Source organism: Varroa destructor, unplaced genomic scaffold, assembly GCF_002443255.2.
Source record: "Varroa destructor unplaced genomic scaffold, Vdes_3.0 BEIS01000007.1, whole genome shotgun sequence".
NCBI lineage: Eukaryota > Metazoa > Arthropoda > Arachnida > Mesostigmata > Varroidae > Varroa > Varroa destructor.
Genome location: NW_019211460.1, coordinates 17456486 through 17477913, shown reverse-complemented (window position 1 = coordinate 17477913; position 21428 = coordinate 17456486). Strand labels below are relative to the sequence as shown.

The following is a 21428-nucleotide window of genomic DNA, read 5'->3' as shown; positions in this document are numbered from 1 at the left end:
TCAATGCGAAGAAATCAATTCCCAGAAAAAGTGAAAATGGATTTTAAAGCTGTGGTTCTCTACGAGTTTAAGCTGCCTGTATGTTTTTACGTCCAGTATCGCCGTTAGGCGTTCCGTCAGACAAGGTTGTCTACCAATACTTAGCATGGCCCTAACTATCAGTAATTGACAACTTATTTCCTAATGAATCTAGGTCTAAATCAGTAAACTAGTTATATTTTTTGTTAGATTTTGATATCTTATAACGGTTGCCAGACTATTGGATTTCATCGGCAGTCATGTCATGGACACTATCTTATACATATGAGATCGAATGTGAGCAGAGTGAATACTCCTAAAAATCCTTTTTGACTCTTCCTAACCTTGACGAAAGCCTTGCCTGATGGCCATAGCACTAAAGTAACAAAACGACTGAAATGCCGTTTTTCTTCCAAAAATCGATGCTTTTATTTTACACATCAAATATATAGCTCGGTATCAAGCTATCGATATTATTTTGACTGGCCGTGTGTCCTTGTTGTTGTTGTTGTTGTTGTTGTTGTTGCTGTTGTTGCTGTTGTTGCTGCTGTTGTTGTTGGTGTTGTTGTTGTTGTTGTTGTTGTTGTTGCTTTTGCTATTTGCTGCGTAGTTGTAACCATCGCCAATGAACCGCCAATGAACCTGGCGGGTCGCTCCTAAGACCAAATCGTCATCAGCGTACTATGATGATGATGATGATGTGGGCGCTAATGGTCCTTGGCCCTGCTAACTAGCACAAGCGAGAATTCGTGAACACATTACCACTAAAAAGATTACCTCTAACTCGTGGCAGAAAGCAAAATTGCTTGCTGAGCCATTACAATTCGTCATAAATCGATGAGTTGCTACATTTTGTTGACGTACCATTTACTGCTTTTGCTGACGATGGTGCTGTTAATAATGACGCAATGATAAAGACACGGCGAATACAATACGTATATCGCATCGCTTATCCCGTCCGTGCAACCATCCATTTATCCAATTGAAGTTTCCCTCCACACAACCTATTTTTAACCAATATCCTTAATAGATTTTTCTACCTTTCCAATGTTTTCTGTCTGCTCACTTTTTAATCAAATCCATCACTTTCCAGTGCAAACCCCACTATATAGCAGGTGATGTAATTCCCCATAAGTCACAATCATCATTTATTTTTATTGTTATCCAACAATAGTAATACCACCATATATAAATCATAGCTCATGTCCTCACTAATTGCAGTTACGTCTCGTCTGGCCATTACAAAATAATAAGCGCTAGCCTGCGCCAATGTGCGGTTTTCAATATTGGCGCGTACCAAAGCGTTTAGATTTTCATCTCTATCTTCCCACACACGAAAAACTACGGGTGAGATGCGCGAAGATCGGCATTCTTCCCTTGGCGGCATACAGATGTACGTCTGCATGCTTTCGATATTCTTGATAGGTTTAAGTTTTGTATATCTGCGTTCTTGTCGTTTTTCCCGTCTTTTACTTGTCAGTACTCTCAATCTACTTCTTATCACCTGCTTCGTCTGCCTTGGGAGTTACGGCAGCTGCAGGTTTTTTCTTGTTCTTGTTTGAGCTCGAGTAGCTCTGTTTGAGGATGTCAAGGACCTCCTTATTTTCAATCTTGTGATTGCTCTGGTATAACGATGGGTCGAATGGCACCCCCGTGATCTTCACCGATCCGTTGGGCATTAAGAGCACCGTCGTTTTAAATTGCGCAACCAATTCACCCTCCTTCTCGAACAGAACCTGGAATGGGTCAAGTAGAGCATGTTGTACGCACTCGCCGACGCTCAGTCGCGCACGAGCTTCATCTTCGAACGCTCGCAGTGTAAATGGCATCGAGAAAGCTTTTTTCTCAACTTCCGAGAAGAACACACGTGAGGCCCGCATCTTTAGTTTGTAAACATGTTCCGTACGCTTAAATACGGTGCACCGAGATTCTTTCTCTTTGCCACGGCCCTCTCCGGTCGAGACGAGGACGTCCAGCGCGTATACCTCGTACTCTTCGAATTTGCATTCTTTGTGCTCTTTGCGCTGAGCATCACTGGGATTCTGGATAATTGATTTTTCGCCGTCAATTTCATGTTGCTTGAGCTGGTGAGATAGCATTCCCTCGATTGGAAGGCATTTGTATGCTTCGCACACCTTGTACAGATAGAAAAACAACAATGAAGAATTGGTCACCGATTAGATGGGAAAGGTTCAACGCTAAAGCGGATGTCTTAATAGCATAATGAGTTTCTATGGGAAACGTCACTTTGTCAAAAACACTATGGGTAGGCATTAAATTTTGCGTTTATGAGCGCGTTACACAGGGTCTTGAAAGGCAAAAAAGCGTTCATTCAGTGAAAGCTTCGGACATTGTTGTTAAGGCTAGAAGATACATCTAAATAAGCCTACGTGCCTAGTTGAAATAATGGTATGATACCTTCTGAGTAATTTCGGTGACCTTAGAATTTATTCCGCCCGGTCGCACGAGACGAAGAGCAGCCTCGATCGATTTATGGGCAGCCAAAATAACATCTGCCTTCCTTCCTGTCGCCTAAAAATCATAAAGAAATTGTTATGCCTCAGAAAAAAACGAGGATTTCAGATTACTCTTGTGTCAGTACCGTAGGCTCAAAGGCTAACCCTACCTACGCGACCAATCTGCATCGGTACACGTACGATGTTCCTATAAACCCGTATTTGTATATATATACGTATAGTGAGTTTAAGTGCGCTGTTCGCATAGCCTACAACCTCTTTTAGCTTCTTCATACATGGAAAAGTTGAATATACTTGGCAGATATAATTGCCGCACTCGATATAGCTAAAGTAGTTTAGTATTAGTTCTATTTCTCTTCAGTGATACGCCGTGCCCTAGATGAATAAAAAAAATAGCAAGTACAACGGAATTCTAGCACAATTTCTTTTTGTAAGGACAGCAATAAATAAATAAATAAATAAATAGATTTGTACTAGTACAGAGCCTAACACCAGTCGATGAAACAACCAATATCAGTTCGCTCGCATCGTGTGAGAAAAGCATTTTTGTGTCGTCATAATGAAGATTGAAAAAAAAAAGGTGCAAAATAAATTAGTACAAGACAGAATGTAGTAATTTAAAAAGTAGGACAAGATCGTTGCAATTATCTTAACTGATCGATCGAATTAGGACCAAGCCCGTTTTCGCTGCTCAATAGTATGACTGACTGAAGATGAATCATTTAAATATCTATTAAAGGAAAGCAGATTATTATATTAACACTTAAACCATGCGTTAGCTAGGTGTGACACACTAGCGCAAAATACTAAATATTAAAGCTGTCATGGTACTGCCTGCATGAAACAGACCGTACAAGATATAGTTGCAAGGTTTAATTGGTGTTTGTCTGTACACATTTTACCATGACGGTGTTAAAAAAACAGTTTTGAACAGCTCCGAATTACGGTCTACAAGCCTACAGCATGTATCAATTTGGGAATTTATGTGCGGACGTTCGCAGCGCAGAGTGCCCCCTAATTGGTTTAAGCAACAGTTTACTCATGGCCAAAAGTTGGAAAAATTGGTTTGCTAAGTAAGGTTTAACGAACGTAAAACAGCAAATGATCGTCTTCTGGACTATACCGTTGAGCCTGTGTGAGAACACAAACACGTAACTATTTTCACGACGAACTCCGTACATAGAATATGACTGTAGTGACTGAGCTACGTTACCCATTCCGAAAGGCATTGCAGAAAAAGGTTGAAAGAACGACCGTTTCATTACTTAGAACAAAAACCCTGATCTTTTCATGATTGATGATAATTGTAAGTCGGAAGGCCGTTCAGCCGTGTACAACCACATAGGATGCGACCCAAGCGTCATGACCACTTAAACTACCTAATCCGACTTTTAATTTCCATATCGATCATTTATTTCTAGTTAGCAACGTTGCTGAATTGTTTTCAATTTCTGCCTATAACTGAAACGTCATTTCACTAGTACCAACTTTTATATTGGTAAATATACCCTGTTCCTGCATCGGTCTGACAAATCCACCCAGGACTCTACAATACTTGTACATTTGATGCGTACGCTAGCAATACGGCACTATGATTTAAAAATATCCATGATATCCCCACTATTGTACTGTGGACAAGGCGTATGCAAAGATTATTCCTTGAGCGAGCAGATGTTGATATTAGATCAGACGTCAGCATTGTAAATAGGCGCACACCACACAGAGGGTAGCTCCGATCCCTGACTACAAACAGCAGCTTCGATCGTCTGTCTCATCCGTGTTGGACAACTTGTCCAGCCTAGAATAGCTTGAGCTGGCTGGAATCAAACTTTTGCAAAAGACACAACAAGTTCTACGAACGAGATACTTTAGCTTGTTCAATTAGATATCCCGTATACTTGTTTTTGGCGCCAAGCAATACTCTGCGTAACGCCTAGAGAAAGTAACTGGCCACTTGTTTAGATTGCAGTTTAATGCATGGGCCAGGCATGTACGTACACAGACTGTATATTGCCACTACAAACGGAGCCAGTAGCGCACCTACAAAACAGCCAGTAAGTCAGGCTGTAAGACAATAAAGCGATCGTCATTCAAAGACCTAGAGGTCCTTAATTTCCGTCAATCGACGCCATTCAACTCCATATGTTTGCTGGTTGGGACATCCAGGGGACAGCGTCATTGAATTGTTAAACGGCTTGGATCAGCAGCAGACCTCAGCTCATTGAACATGGCTCTGCTAATTAGGTTATGAATGGGAAAAGCAGTCCCATCTGTACACCTCTTAATCATTATCGTTCTATCAGTCAGGAACACTAGGTGTCCCGTTCTGTTCTTACCTTATTCTCTTTTGTGGCGCCGATAACTAGCGTATGCGCGACGACCGCAATAAAACCATCGATATGTGCGCCCAGATCAATTTTGACGACGTCGCCAGTGGCCAGAACGACGGGGGGTTCGCTTTTCAACGGTGAAAAATGGCAGATACAATTGTTAACGCAGATACAAGTAGGGAATGCAATACCCTTACGGATATCTTTGCTCTTGTTGAAAACCGCTGCTGTTTCTTCGGTGAGCGCTTTATCGCCGAATTCGCACAGGTCGAGTACCGAGGCTCCAGCCACACATTTCTCAATGAGCTTGACTAGAGTGCGGTTGACGATCTCACCCGCGGTCTTGTACTTGGTGACGACAGCCTCAATTCGGCATGTCTGCTCCTCCTCGTGCATCTCCGACATGGTGTCAAGCGTCTGCGGTCAACGTCGCTGGTTTCAATCTCCGGGACAATCTGAACAATGATGACAAAAGAGAAACTCTTCGCTTGCTCTCTCTCTCTCTCTCTCTATCTCTCTCTCCTACACACGCACAGACTTCCGTTGCACGACGCAATGGCGACTTGCACTCGACCTTTATTTTTTGTATCGCACCAAACAGGACTGGATTGTCTTTTATCACACAGGGGGCCTCGGCGCCTCACTGATTACCGATCGCCGCCGACCGCTCAGCAGCACCACGTTGCTCGCACGACGGTGCCTTGCGCCAAAAGAAGTCGCCCGCAACGACAGACTGAGGAGCCCGGACCATAACAGGAAACGACGTAGCCGCCGAACTAGCGCCTGCCTAGTCGCCAGCAGCTAACGAAGCTAGACACAGACAGTCGAACCCAGCTGCACTATGACAACGATAGCTGTTGAAAAAGTAGCAGTAGAACCTTTGAGTAGCAGCGTCAGGCGTAGCACAGATACATATGATAAACAAACAGACAGCCACATGTATACAACTATTATTGCAGAAGATACGGCCGCTGGTGATGCTGCCGCTGATGGTGGTATAAACTGGAATAAGAAATCAATGACAATCCTCAGTGCTAAACGATTTTACTGATGAGTTGTTAAAGTATAAATACATAAGCGTAATATGGACTTGTATGGGATATACGCTAGTCAATGCAGACTCGTCCAATATATAGTTGCACAGCTCTAAGCTCTTTTGTGTCCCGTTCGCGCGCATAGACAGTAACATCCTTAATTTACGAACGAGTACAAATAGCGCTAGAATTCAACTGCATCGTAAGGGTATCGTGCCCTGGACCTTCGTGGCCAGCCAACAAGCTGTAAACATCAAGCCAAGTCGATCAATTCATGCGTAGGGAACTCAACAACTTTGTCATATAGCACAGCAATATCTAGAGTTGGCTTTCAAGCCTCTAGAAGCTTAGGTGAGTCAATTATGAACACAGTTAATTTGCCATAAGGTTTGGAAATTTCCAAAGAATCCACTAAGAAAGCAATAGAGTTTTTATATGGACCGGCATTAAAAACCCTTTCTTTTTTTTGTCTCAACATACTTTAGATAAATGAAAACAAATCAAGTATTTCAAAAGTTGTATATGGCTCGTTTTTGATCCCATTGCTGCTTGTCACTGTCGTATGTCCGTGATGGCGGTCTGGTGTTTGAAACAGTGGCGTGCTATGAAGAGCTAGCAAACCATTTCGAAAGCTCTCTTAGTAGCCAGATTGGGTCTTCGCTTGTTTCACGTTTCAAAAAGAAAGGAGATCAAGGCGCTGCTTTTTGAAGCAGGCGCCTAATGAAAACACAGCATACATGAAAACAAGAAGGATAGTTGACATGCAAACATCACAACTAGATCACGTAAGCTAGGGCTGCTGTATGAGCGGGTACCACCACGATCGTAAAAAAAAATTCTATGTAAAATCAGCGCCTGATCTATTAGGCAGGACATTAATTTTTTGATATAATAGTTTTAGAATGTATCTCTTCTTTGTCGGTCCACTCGAAAGGACTGTCTGTTGGTTACCCGTAGTTATGAAAACATCAAGCCAAACATTGAGAAATTCGTTGACATTGCCTTGCAAGAGTTTGATCAACTAGAAAGTTTCTGCACATTCTCCATACTTCGTGACAATAGACAAGGTTTTGTTCTATTTTTTGGAAGGTCATAACTAGCGACGACAAAAACATAACACTAATCTTTAATTTATGTAAATATTAAACAAATTTTTGAAGGAAATATTTACTTTTAAACTTAACGAATCTAAAGTAAAAAGGTACAATTTCTCTTCTAACTATGCAAATATCTCCCAACTCTGCATATTGTTATAAGTTTTTATTTTAAAAAAAGAAACCTTGAAAATAAATTCTATCAATTTTGTTATATTGAGGCACTATTCAGGATATGTTCATACCGCTGATTCGTCCGTTAAGCTGTTATTGGCAACAGGCTTATATAGTCAATAGGCTTAAATTTCACAAACCTGTGGGAACAGAAATTTTACAAATCACTCATCTCAGGACTACTTCGCCATGTAGTATAAAGAAAATGACGGTATACGCTTTGTTTATTCAATCACATTTAAAAATAAACCGATATTATGTAGATTTTACCGGGCTCTAAAAACAGAACAATAGAAACCTTGATAAAAAATAATCTCAGGCGTTTCTTACAGAACCAAACTGTATTATGCATGCCCCTTGTTTTATCTACTGTCTGACATTTCACATCATCGGTGGCATAAGGACCACTCGTGACGTGTGTTTTCTTGAATTTCAAACGAAGAGATATAGATACATCCTAAGTTATTGGCCCGTCTTGAGATAGGTCTGTCTATGAAAATATATATACGTCGTCTCCTCAAGCAAGTAATACTAATGACGATTAAAATAAATCATAATAATAGTAATGATTAGCGAGAGACAGTAAAGTTTAAAATAAATTCCCCTTAGACTTCGAAATGAGAAGTAATAAACAGTGCCAGACTATTTGTATTTCGAAATTGCTTACAGTTTTACATTTACAACTGCAACACGTATCTGTCGCCAGCCCACTGCCAGTGTCATATCTAAGATTGTCAACGGTGTGTGTCGTAAGACGTTATATATCAAACAGTATCACTAGAAGTTGCACTGTATAACAGTATGTAAATGTGGACCAAGTAAAGGATCCATCAATTTCATAGAATAGAAATAATCTAGCACTAACAAAGACCGGAGGGCACAATCACAGCCACTAGTTAAGTTCAATGACAAGAACGTAGCTAGTGTTTTACATAATAGAACAACCTGTCTAAGCTTTTGAAATCCGGGTCGAAAGTTCGCGTATGAACTTACTCAAATTAGTCATATCTAGGTACAGCAACCTCTTCTAAGGTCGTTAGTGCCGAGGTCCATCAATCAACCCTGGAAGATAGCGGGACACATCTGTAGCGTTAATTTTCGTCTTTGAGAGATCCGATTACCTCCGTTCAGGTCAGAGATCACCATGAATGAAAGGTGTTACAAGAACATTCCAACTCATCCAAGGTGGCTACTGGAGCTCTATTAAAAATAGCTTGAATCTATCGCGATGGTCTATCTGAAAGATACTTGCATGCTAAATGCATTTGTCAGCTTTTTGTTAGAGGCTGGTCGGCGAAAATAAAGAGCTGTCGAAAAACAGCCAGTAACCACACGAGATAAGATAACGGTATCTTGATGGTGATTGCGTTCAAGTGTTGCCCAGTAAGTCATGGTTTGCTACGCAGCAATCAGCGATAACCGTACTTAAACGTGGTTACACATCAATTATACACACATTGCTACAATGACTTTTTACGACAAGTGCGTGGAATGAAACCAGACAGGTCAAATATGACATGCTCAACATACACGTTGGTTTGCTACGTGCATTGGTAGGTTTTGTATGACGATGCTAAATACGCGTTCGAAACCAATCAACAGTTTTCATACCCGAAACGCGTACAAGCGTCTAATCTGAATGCTTTTGATGTAGCTAAATGATCAAGTTACTCTTGACCCACTAACTAGCAAATAAGTTCACTGTTTATGTCAACAGTTGCATATTTGCCAAGGCTGAAACTGGCTGCCAATGCAAAAGATTCGATCTGCTTAGAAAATACCATATGCGTATTAACCATTCACCGGGTCTCGGTGAACGAATGATTATCCGTGATAATTTGGCAGCATTGGGCTCAACTATTATAGATCGGTCTCACTCACGTACCGACTTAAGTCTGTGTCAAAACGTGAATCTATGGCGGCGGTTGGTCCGGACCGCTTGTGTCAGACGCTATCGCTTGTCGTATTGATAACTTCGCTATAATTCAACACGTATTCGAATAAATAAAAAAGCGAATGTACTTCGCTGTTTGCGACGAAATTATATGTATAGCATGAAAAGCTGTTGTTAAATAGCTCTAGCGTAAGCAAGTGGATTTTGTGATTGGAGCTGAATTTCGCTCGTCTTGGGAAGGGCAAAGTGCCCTACGTGTCGATGCCAGTATGGCCGAAGTGTCCACAGCTTCTGCTATGCTGACGTACAGCCAGGTTCTAGCTTAAGACATAAACGACACACAATCGCTGCACCAGAAAAAAAAGCAATTTGGTCGATCTCTTTCCCTTTTCGCCGACTGTTTGGCCGTTGTGTTGGCCACTGTGTAGAACAATTCCTGCCTTTGTCTATATTGAGTTTATTGATACACTATCACTCTAAATATCACTGACCCAATGGAACGATCAAATAAACGACATGTACTATTTGTAGGACGCTCATGAAAGACCTGAGTTGCGGTTCTTGGCTTAGTCTAATTTTGGTAGTTACGCCGGTTTCGTCATTGAAGTTAACGCTAGCAGGTACAAAGTCATACGAACAGGTTTGCTTTTAACTAAAGTCTACTCGAAACTATGGCATTTCATTCTAAAGATTAGTTGACTAAGAAAAATAAAATATCACTTATAGCAAACATTTTGGTTTTACCTAGCGACAATATATGCAGTGAACTGTACTCACAGTTGGTGGTGGAAATAAATCATACGATGATTCTCTCTACCACCGTTAAACTCCCAGTTAAACTCTACCGAATGAGCTTTTTCTTATAGAAGAAATTAAGTTAATATCAATAGAAGTTAATATCAATCTGATAGCTATTTCTCCTTTATCTATACATGTAAGTTTTACCGTAAAGTAATTACGCAACAACATATCGTAGATATCCGTTAAGTTCCGTTGCCATAATGCAAAATGTCAATTCATTTCTTTTCAGCTAATTCATGTTACTTTTGTTCGGAATTATACATCGGACGTTCAGTTTGGCGATGGCCACGCCACATTTAGTTTCTACAGATTCTCTTTACCCTCGCCACCAGTTCCCTCTCACACGCCCTGTTAAGGCGTTCTACAGGTACAAACGATTTTTGTGTGTCCGTGTCGGACGAGATTTAAGATCACTTTGCAGTGAAGGAATAAGCACGTTGTGATGCAAATAGAATTCTCGCGGAGTAGAGTGACTACGCTAAAACAGAAGCAGGCAGTAAGGCCTAAATTTGCCCTAAAATCTATCGTGCCGTATCATTGTTTGCAAAGAATAGCTCAATACGCTACGATCTGGTTTTGTGCTCGTTCGGAGTAGACACGCTTCGGTGACCTAAAAATAGAGATTGAAAGCTCCGAATTAGGCTATGAGAAGAGCCTGACAGGATTCTTACCAAGTGAGTATTCGTACAAATATGTAGATTATACCGAGCAAGAAATACAGTCGACCTATCCTAACGGGGCAAATTTTTATTTAACGTGACTCCACTATCGGGCAACTACGAGCGTCTAGCAGCCGTTCTCGTATGCTATACAAAAGATTTTAACCAACGCGAGCAAAAAATGATTTTAACCATGATCCAGAGAACGGCATGCTGCTACGTGGCTTACACGTTTGCCACTATAAAAAAATAGGTGGACACGGCCAGTAAGGCCCTGATTTCGAAATAGACGACATATTTCTAGAATCGGTTCGATCTGATTCTAGAAATATTTCGTCTATTTATGTTAAGCCGTGGTTCCTTTTGCAGTTGTGCTTAATTCGGATAATAATCGCGTATTAGCGATCAAGGCCGAGCTACGAGCTGTTATTTTGAAAAGGTTCAGCGCTTCCGCTGACTGTTAGCCTATTCTCTCGAAGCGCTCGATTGTGGGAACAGCAACGACCAGAAGAATGCAAGCGTTTGCTATTGATAAAATATTTAACCTCAAGACAATTGGCTCTGTTATGCCTCAGCGAAAAGGTTACAATTTTCATTTGTAGCTATAACTTTAATTTGTAACCGAATTTTTTCATAGGCTTAGCTTCATTATCGCTTGAAACATCTGTATCAGTTCACTGGAGTGGCTACCGCTGAATACTCAAACTCGTCGTATTCAGCTCTGCACAAGGTCGGCCGATGTAATAACAACAGTTAACGACAACAAACAGTTTCGTTTTTTTGATCCCCTGTATTTGTTGGTGCAGGCGCTATCACAGAGTGAACGGATAGCTCCACGTGTGCTGCAAGTAGTATTTTTTGGGATGGCCCGAAGAAATACACAAATCAAAATAAAGAAAAAATTTTAGTCGGCTAGTTTTATTCTGCAGTATACTGTTAGTGTCAAAAAGGGTAATCATCACAGAACTATCAACCAGGAGTAGCTACGATCAGTTTTCGCGACACTCCTATTGAAGGTAAGCGCCTCATTTTGTGATTTAAACTGCTATGTTCCTTTGTTGTGGTGTTATCTATCGATTACAGAACGTTAAACAACTTGTACGGTATTTGATTCGTAGCCACAGTTCCGTGGAGGCCGGAGAATGGCAAAAAGATCAGGTCACGGCAAAAGCGTGCGTGGCATGCGCAGAACTGGGCAAGGTGTGGTCACAATTTGCTATCTTTGTTAGTGTTTAGATAGCCGTTAAGTACCGTACTTATTGTTTCCTTTTGATGAATTGCATCAACAAGGAGAAGTGTAAGAAATCCTTATCTTATCTCAACAATCTCGTAAGTCGTACGTAGGATAAACATGTGCTATTGATTGTGAAAGCATAGCATAGTCAAAATAATGAGAGTCGGCCATTGTGTATTGGCGGGCGTTTTAATACCGTTTCAGAAAGAATTTGCGGCTAGCACTTGGTAGCAATTCCAATTTCAGTATCAGTTCAGGATGTTCTGAGCATCTTTTGAAAAACCCGGTTAAATTATGTATTTTTCAAAGGAAGCCATTTCAGATGGGATCTAGGTTATGACCTACAATAAATAGGGTAGTTTTAGGCTAAAACATAAGTTAAACGAATAGGTGAAGTATTAAATGAATTCGGTATTTGCTAAGCGTTTGGTTAAAAAAAAAGTCTTACTCTGTAGACTTAGCTTTATGCTGAAAATGAGAGACGTACCCGATTAGCTTTCTATACATTATATTGTACAGAATAGTCTACATAAACCGTAGCACCTAACGAACGATAACACAAAACTAGCAAACAAAAAGTAGCATGTAACAACTCTGTTGTATTATGTATTTTGATACTGCGCAGCTTCGGGGTACGGTTAGTTACGATGAGGGATTTTCGCGGAGTGAACACACGAGTTTATTTGGAAGCTTTATTTCTTCACATTTAAAAGCGTCTGTTGGATGTGCATGGCGTTTATGCATGCGGAACTCGGAAGTGGTTTTATGCTGGAAAAAAATGCTGATCTATCAATTTTTTTGTGTATAAATTTTTGGCTCTTGACTCTTAAACTGCATAACACTAATATCAATACAACAGACAGATATACAGTATGCCAACACAATATTACGGCAATATAAATTGCTGCATACGTCTCCGCTTTGGCAGATTAAAATTTAGAGATATTTATTATATCATTCTCTGTGAGATGACACTTTCTGTAGTATGGTCTCGCAGTATGAACAGAAGTTACACTTTTTGCGTGATCCTGATTTGCTGTGGTTATAGTTGCCGAACAGCAACCCGGTTCTTCGCAGGATGCTCCTGACGCTCCGCCACCAGCTCCACAAGGTAATCCTTGTACAATGCTGATCTTTTTGAGTTTAACTTTGTACAGTTAGTGTCAATGTTATAATAAATCAGCGATAAATATAATTAATAAATCGAATATCAGACGCTTTAAGGAACAGACGTTGTCTACATGAAGGCATGTGCACGTACTAAGTGGCATACTCGCGCAAGAACATTGATATGCACGGTTTATGGCATACGCCGGCCGAGACTATTTGGAGTGGCATGTCTACATGCTGTGAAGTGGACAAAATCTATTTTAGAAAATGAATGTTTCGTATTCGAATAAAATATCTACGAAGTGTACAATCACCGCGTATATAATACATAGTGAATAGGCGTCGTTCTAACGGGCAACTATTTTCATGAACATACATATAACGCTGAACATCGTCTAAGTTTGTCGCTTACAACACCTGTAGTAGCATTTTACTGAAAACAGTTAAGTCATGCATAATTTACTTCTGGTAAAACTAGAACAGTCGACGGCAATGTATTGGATATTTACCTGTCGCCCCACATTTGCAAGCAGCCCCTGCTGCGGCACAGGAGCAGAGGCGGTCTCCACCTGCACCTGCACCTGCACCGGGACCGGGACGGGGACATGGCCAGAAGTCTCGGCGGCGTGCCCAACAACAACAACAACAACAGCAGCAGCTGCAGCGGCAGCAAGAACAGCAACAACAACAACAACAACAGCAACAGCAACAACAACAACAACAGCAGCAGCAGCAGGAACAACAACAGCGAGAACAACAACAGCGAGAACAACAACAGCGAGAACAACAACAGCGAGAACAACAACAGCGAGAACAACAACAGCGACAACAACAACAACAACAACAACAACAACAACAACAACAAGAGGCGGGCCCGTCTGGCGCACTTCAAGCGAGACCTCTGCCACCACAGGCTTCAGGAGATCCGGCTGAGCCAACTGTGCGCTCGACGGGACATAGTGCCATTCCCAATGTTTCCGATCTGAAGGAACTGAGGAAAAAATTCTTTGAGTTATTTAGAGATCCAGCACCGGAACTTTTCCTACGGTCTACTGCTCAGAAAAAAGAAACTGGAAAGAGAGGCAAGAAACTCCTAATAGAAGCCAATATGTTCCCAATCAAGTAAGTGTGAAATGACACACGCCTGTGTATATATATATATGGATAGATGAGAAGAGCGCTATAACGTTGTTGACAGACAAAGATTATACATCAGAATGATTGACTCAAAATTCTTATTATTAAACCTAAATGGGCCTGTTACAGTTAGCTCGAATTGCAATTCGGTCTCATTTGACCCTGGCCTATATAGCCCTTAAAATGGTTAAAAACTCAACGTATTGACATTTGAAAATGTAACCTTCGAGCAATGAAACCACAGTAGGAAAACGAGAATTCCTTGCCATGCAATAAATCTGGGCAAGCTAGATTAGGCCATCGGTTAAGTACTTGCTTTATATCCCACTGAGACAATGTCCCACAAAAATGTTTCTATTTCGTGACCCGTGAATAACTAGTCATGTGAGTAATTTGCGTGCTGTGTTCCAGTCTGCCCGAGGGAACAGTTTACCATTACGATGTGCACGTGGTCCCAGCGGACCCTAAAGACGTGACTAAGATCCCCAAGGATTTGAAACTTCGTCCAGCATCGACCGTTATAAATCGATTAGTCATGATGAAATTTGCGCAAACCTATAAAGCTAATTTAGGAAACTGTTTACCGGCGTATGATGGCCGCAGTAACGCATATTTCAAGAAGAAACTACCTAATGACATGTGTGTAAGTAAAAGCAGCTTGCCTTAAAATTCAATCGTAGAACTATCGATTTGTACGTAAGCTACGTATCAGCGCAGCAAATAGCCTCCTTAATAATCAACGACCTTAAGATACGAGCGTTTTTCTCAAAGAAATGAATGAATACTGTAATAATGTCTAATGTAGCAAAAAAGGACTATAAATAAAATACGATTACGGCGCTGATCTAGATTACAGATAATCATAGGGTAATCAAAAGAAAGATTTCAAAAGACGTTGTGTAAGTGGCGATTTGACCTTTTCCAGGATAAAATCTTCAAAGTGGAAATCAAATTTGAAGGTGCGGATCGGGTGTTCTTCGTGAGCCTAAAACCCGCAAGTGCAGTTTCATTTGCAACGCTGCACGCTATGTATAACAATCAGGCATCATTTGACCTGTCGCAGTCGGCTATTGCAGCGGCCGATATCATCTTACGTACAGGACTGACCGTGTCAAACATTCCGGTTGGCAGAAGCTTCTTCAGAGATCCAGGGGTGTGTAGCACATTAAAGCCATTCTTGTGTATATAATCGGAATTGCAGCGCCTCATGTAGAGCGCCGACTTTTGTAGCGTGTAATGATTGCAAATAACTGATCATCACAGCTTAATGCACTATCTATATAGAATCTGATTATTTATATAGTATGTAATGCGTCTAGGTCTAGATAGGTTATTTGCAAATTTTTCTTTCCTTTCAGTTCAAGCCACCATCGTTTCACGAAAAATCGCATCACATATGTATCTTGTAACATGTTAATTAAGGTGTTACCGATGAATGTAGAAACGTGTTATTGAACCGGTCAAGCGCACCACCGAGTGCAACTATTCGAGTAAACCAATTATTTCAACATCGAGACAATATAGACAAGTATTAAATGTTGTATCTTATGTGCACGATCAATTTTCAGCCAAACGTCAATAATAGCCTGGGCGGTGGACTCGAGTACTGGCAGGGTTTCTATGTATCTGTCAGACTCGGAAACTGGAAGCCCCTGGTCAATTTCGATATGAGCACCACTGCCTTCTATAAAGCAATGTTAGTATCGGACTTCGTTCAAGAAGTTTTGGGCGATCGCTACAACTACTCACGAGGTCTAAGCGATAAGGACAGATTGAATCTGCAGAAGCAGCTATCGGGGCTATTGGTCACCCACACTCATCTGAACCCGCAACGGAAGCACAAAATTGTATCCCTCAGCTTGTCTGGGGTGAACCGTGAAATGTTTGACTACAAGGGCAAGCGTATTTCGGTCGCTCAGTATTTCCGTGAAAAGTACAATATCCAACTTAGGTTTCCGAACTTGCCTTGTGTCATTCATCGCAAAGATACTAAAGTACCGATGGAGTGCTGCATGATTTCACCGGGCCAACACTGCCGCCGGAAGCTTTCGGAAATGCAAACAGCGACTTTAATTAGATCAACCGCAATTCAACCGGATCACCGTTTCGAGAAATTAGTTAACGCAGCAAAGGCTACTCAGCAAACGGTTTCTAATTATATGAAAGAATTTGAAATGAGCTTCGATGTAAAACCAGTAAGTAAATTTTATTAAGGGCAATACCGAGCGACGTAAATCTAACTAATACCGCCACAATGATATGACAGTTATAGCTTTAACGATATTGTTGATACCGGCAAGGGGACCATGATTCTTCTTCTTTTTCGGTTTGTTACGATCAGTATAGAACCAGTACGTATGGAGAATCTCTCAATGGCAGGGGGCTAATACTTCTGCTACTTTCGACAATTGCCATATCGAGCTAATTACTTCGGTCACGTTGCGGTAAACTAACGAGCATTCAATACAAAACTGCGGGATTAGTTGAATTTTGAATTTTTTACTTTCGTATCATATCGGTGTTGGCTACCAATTGGTAATGTGTTCCATAGGTTGATGTACAAGCCCGCGTATTGGATCCTCCTCGAATCAAATATGCAGACAGAAGCGAGCTGATCGTACCACGTGATGGAGGCTGGAGAAATGATAGAAATTACCAGTTTACCACACCCGCTAAGCTGAGAAGATGGGCTGTGGCTATCCACGGCTGTCGGGAGCGCGGGAACGAATCGAGTCAGATGGTGAACCAACTAATGAATGTGGCCAATAAGTATGGCATGGAACCAGGGCAGCTGAGTGTAGTAAGGTTTCAGCAGTGAGTACTCGGCTAGCTATTTCTATAAACTGTCATTAAATGAATCTTGAAAAAGCATATGATATCAATACTCTAACGAGCGGTGTCAAAACGAAGGTAACTGCCTCAAGGCAGAAATTTACAGGAGTGTCAGGCTTCTTCAATGAGTCTAGGCCTTAAATTAATTGAGACTTTTTTATTTCATACGATTGGAGAGGCATAATCTAGCATTTTTCAACCGGAGCATCCACATTGTGTTCGCTCTCCTGCCCATTTACGACTCTTGAGCTGTGGTTCACTGCGATGAATTCAATATTGCTGATATCGTGTTCGTTGATATTACTGCTATATACGCAGCTAAATGACATTGTTGCAAGAGCTAATTTTCATCTTGAAATGTTTGCAGAAATGTCTCTGAGAGGGAGATGCTTGCCAATGTTAAGAGGAACCATGAGCCAGATATGACAATTGTTGTTCTAGGCCATTCAACCAACTATTCTGTCGTTAAGATGGAGGCTGAAACTACAGATCTCTGCATGAGGACGCAGTGTTTGAAGGAACGCAATATAGGAAAAGCCAGCTGTGAGTATCAAAATAGGTATCGATTGACAGATAATAGATATGGCTAGACTGGGAAGTGTACGCAGAGCGATGGGGTAAAGTCAATGAATGTTAACTCGAACAGTCCACATTGTAAACGAGACCTATTAGGTTTATTATTATGACTCTATTAGAATATTATTAAATAAATATAAAATAATAATATTAAATAGATAAATGAAATCAGATTGCAGACGATTGCATTTTTCCATTGATGAAGATTTACAGGTTTTCACAATGCTTGGTTTTGAAAGAGACCTGAAATAAATGCCGCAGTGATACGATATTTATTTTTTATCAAGGATTTTGTTCAAGTTTTTATTTAATTTATATATATATATATATATATATAAATTATATTTAATTTTTATTATATATTTAATTATATATTTAATTTATATATATATATATAAATTAAATAAAAACTTGAACAAAATCCTTGATAAAAAATAAATATCGTATCACTGCGGCATTTATTTAAAAATAAATATCGTATCACTGCGGCATTTATTTCAGGTCTCTTTCAAAACCAAGCATTGTGAAAACCTGTAAATCTTCATCAATGGAAAAATGCAATCGTCTGCAATCTGATTTCATTTATCTATTTAATATTATTATTTTATATTTATTTAATAATATTCTAATAGAGTCATAATAATAAACCTAATAGGTCTCGTTTACAATGTGGACTGTTCGAGTTAACATTCATTGACTTTACCCCATCGCTCTGCGTACACTTCCCAGTCTAGCCATATCTATTATCTGTCAATCGATACCTATTTTGATACTCACAGCTGGCTTTTCCTATATTGCGTTCCTTCAAACACTGCGTCCTCATGCAGAGATCTGTAGTTTCAGCCTCCATCTTAACGACAGAATAGTTGGTTGAATGGCCTAGAACAACAATTGTCATATCTGGCTCATGGTTCCTCTTAACATTGGCAAGCATCTCCCTCTCAGAGACATTTCTGCAAACATTTCAAGATGAAAATTAGCTCTTGCAACAATGTCATTTAGCTGCGTATATAGCAGTAATATCAACGAACACGATATCAGCAATATTGAATTCATCGCAGTGAACCACAGCTCAAGAGTCGTAAATGGGCAGGAGAGCGAACACAATGTGGATGCTCCGGTTGAAAAATGCTAGATTATGCCTCTCCAATCGTATGAAATAAAAAAGTCTCAATTAATTTAAGGCCTAGACTCATTGAAGAAGCCTGACACTCCTGTAAATTTCTGCCTTGAGGCAGTTACCTTCGTTTTGACACCGCTCGTTAGAGTATTGATATCATATGCTTTTTCAAGATTCATTTAATGACAGTTTATAGAAATAGCTAGCCGAGTACTCACTGCTGAAACCTTACTACACTCAGCTGCCCTGGTTCCATGCCATACTTATTGGCCACATTCATTAGTTGGTTCACCATCTGACTCGATTCGTTCCCGCGCTCCCGACAGCCGTGGATAGCCACAGCCCATCTTCTCAGCTTAGCGGGTGTGGTAAACTGGTAATTTCTATCATTTCTCCAGCCTCCATCACGTGGTACGATCAGCTCGCTTCTGTCTGCATATTTGATTCGAGGAGGATCCAATACGCGGGCTTGTACATCAACCTATGGAACACATTACCAATTGGTAGCCAACACCGATATGATACGAAAGTAAAAAATTCAAAATTCAACTAATCCCGCAGTTTTGTATTGAATGCTCGTTAGTTTACCGCAACGTGACCGAAGTAATTAGCTCGATATGGCAATTGTCGAAAGTAGCAGAAGTATTAGCCCCCTGCCATTGAGAGATTCTCCATACGTACTGGTTCTATACTGATCGTAACAAACCGAAAAAGAAGAAGAATCATGGTCCCCTTGCCGGTATCAACAATATCGTTAAAGCTATAACTGTCATATCATTGTGGCGGTATTAGTTAGATTTACGTCGCTCGGTATTGCCCTTAATAAAATTTACTTACTGGTTTTACATCGAAGCTCATTTCAAATTCTTTCATATAATTAGAAACCGTTTGCTGAGTAGCCTTTGCTGCGTTAACTAATTTCTCGAAACGGTGATCCGGTTGAATTGCGGTTGATCTAATTAAAGTCGCTGTTTGCATTTCCGAAAGCTTCCGGCGGCAGTGTTGGCCCGGTGAAATCATGCAGCACTCCATCGGTACTTTAGTATCTTTGCGATGAATGACACAAGGCAAGTTCGGAAACCTAAGTTGGATATTGTACTTTTCACGGAAATACTGAGCGACCGAAATACGCTTGCCCTTGTAGTCAAACATTTCACGGTTCACCCCAGACAAGCTGAGGGATACAATTTTGTGCTTCCGTTGCGGGTTCAGATGAGTGTGGGTGACCAATAGCCCCGATAGCTGCTTCTGCAGATTCAATCTGTCCTTATCGCTTAGACCTCGTGAGTAGTTGTAGCGATCGCCCAAAACTTCTTGAACGAAGTCCGATACTAACATTGCTTTATAGAAGGCAGTGGTGCTCATATCGAAATTGACCAGGGGCTTCCAGTTTCCGAGTCTGACAGATACATAGAAACCCTGCCAGTACTCGAGTCCACCGCCCAGGCTATTATTGACGTTTGGCTGAAAATTGATCGTGCACATAAGATACAACATTTAATACTTGTCTATATTGTCTCGATGTTGAAATAATTGGTTTACTCGAATAGTTGCACTCGGTGGTGCGCTTGACCGGTTCAATAACACGTTTCTACATTCATCGGTAACACCTTAATTAACATGTTACAAGATACATATGTGATGCGATTTTTCGTGAAACGATGGTGGCTTGAACTGAAAGGAAAGAAAAATTTGCAAATAACCTATCTAGACCTAGACGCATTACATACTATATAAATAATCAGATTCTATATAGATAGTGCATTAAGCTGTGATGATCAGTTATTTGCAATCATTACACGCTACAAAAGTCGGCGCTCTACATGAGGCGCTGCAATTCCGATTATATACACAAGAATGGCTTTAATGTGCTACACACCCCTGGATCTCTGAAGAAGCTTCTGCCAACCGGAATGTTTGACACGGTCAGTCCTGTACGTAAGATGATATCGGCCGCTGCAATAGCCGACTGCGACAGGTCAAATGATGCCTGATTGTTATACATAGCGTGCAGCGTTGCAAATGAAACTGCACTTGCGGGTTTTAGGCTCACGAAGAACACCCGATCCGCACCTTCAAATTTGATTTCCACTTTGAAGATTTTATCCTGGAAAAGGTCAAATCGCCACTTACACAACGTCTTTTGAAATCTTTCTTTTGATTACCCTATGATTATCTGTAATCTAGATCAGCGCCGTAATCGTATTTTATTTATAGTCCTTTTTTGCTACATTAGACATTATTACAGTATTCATTCATTTCTTTGAGAAAAACGCTCGTATCTTAAGGTCGTTGATTATTAAGGAGGCTATTTGCTGCGCTGATACGTAGCTTACGTACAAATCGATAGTTCTACGATTGAATTTTAAGGCAAGCTGCTTTTACTTACACACATGTCATTAGGTAGTTTCTTCTTGAAATATGCGTTACTGCGGCCATCATACGCCGGTAAACAGTTTCCTAAATTAGCTTTATAGGTTTGCGCAAATTTCATCATGACTAATCGATTTATAACGGTCGATGCTGGACGAAGTTTCAAATCCTTGGGGATCTTAGTCACGTCTTTAGGGTCCGCTGGGACCACGTGCACATCGTAATGGTAAACTGTTCCCTCGGGCAGACTGGAACACAGCACGCAAATTACTCACATGACTAGTTATTCACGGGTCACGAAATAGAAACATTTTTGTGGGACATTGTCTCAGTGGGATATAAAGCAAGTACTTAACCGATGGCCTAATCTAGCTTGCCCAGATTTATTGCATGGCAAGGAATTCTCGTTTTCCTACTGTGGTTTCATTGCTCGAAGGTTACATTTTCAAATGTCAATACGTTGAGTTTTTAACCATTTTAAGGGCTATATAGGCCAGGGTCAAATGAGACCGAATTGCAATTCGAGCTAACTGTAACAGGCCCATTTAGGTTTAATAATAAGAAT

At 40.6% G+C, this 21428-nt stretch overlaps 3 protein-coding genes across 5 annotated transcripts in view; 1 reads left to right on the top strand and 2 right to left on the bottom strand.

Moving 5' to 3' along the window:
- Positions 1-417: 417 nt before the first annotated feature.
- Positions 418-5703, bottom strand: LOC111254626 (proliferation-associated protein 2G4). Its single transcript, XM_022815680.2, has 3 exons — positions 4832-5703; positions 2437-2550; positions 418-2153 (listed from the first exon to the last, which is right to left on the bottom strand). Exons 1-3 carry the CDS (start codon positions 5228-5230, stop codon positions 1509-1511), a joined length of 1158 nt encoding a protein of 385 aa, XP_022671415.1. The 5' UTR covers positions 5231-5703; the 3' UTR covers positions 418-1508.
- Positions 5704-5842: 139 nt separating this feature from the next.
- Positions 5843-21428, top strand: part of LOC111254624 (protein argonaute-2-like) — an 18434-nt gene continuing 2848 nt past the window's right edge. The window contains exons 1-10 of one of the 3 annotated variants that reach the window (XM_022815677.2): positions 10192-10496; positions 10851-11063; positions 11565-11681; positions 12764-12826; positions 13359-13947; positions 14374-14605; positions 14888-15115; positions 15531-16157; positions 16514-16776; positions 17162-17337. In XM_022815677.2, the coding sequence (XP_022671412.1) occupies positions 11624-11681; positions 12764-12826; positions 13359-13947; positions 14374-14605; positions 14888-15115; positions 15531-16157; positions 16514-16776; positions 17162-17337 (2236 nt within the window). In that variant the 5' untranslated portion in view covers positions 10192-10496; positions 10851-11063; positions 11565-11623. Of the gene's footprint in view, positions 6211-10191; positions 10497-10850; positions 11064-11564; positions 11682-12763; positions 12827-13358; positions 13948-14373; positions 14606-14887; positions 15116-15530; positions 16158-16513; positions 16777-17161; positions 17338-21428 lie in introns of those variants that run through there. The other 2 variants (XM_022815678.2, XM_022815676.2) reach the window with 2 other exon arrangements.
- The window catches only part of LOC147754396 (protein argonaute-1-like), a 3576-nt gene continuing 233 nt past the window's right edge, over positions 18086-21428 (bottom strand). Inside the window, exons 2-6 of the mRNA XM_086975021.1 lie at positions 20880-21133; positions 20370-20597; positions 19328-19954; positions 18709-18971; positions 18086-18323 (exon numbers count right to left, since the gene is read on the bottom strand). Of these exons, the coding sequence (XP_086831147.1) occupies positions 18101-18323; positions 18709-18971; positions 19328-19954; positions 20370-20597; positions 20880-21133 (1595 nt within the window). The 3' untranslated portion in view covers positions 18086-18100. The remainder of the gene's footprint in view (positions 18324-18708; positions 18972-19327; positions 19955-20369; positions 20598-20879; positions 21134-21428) is intronic.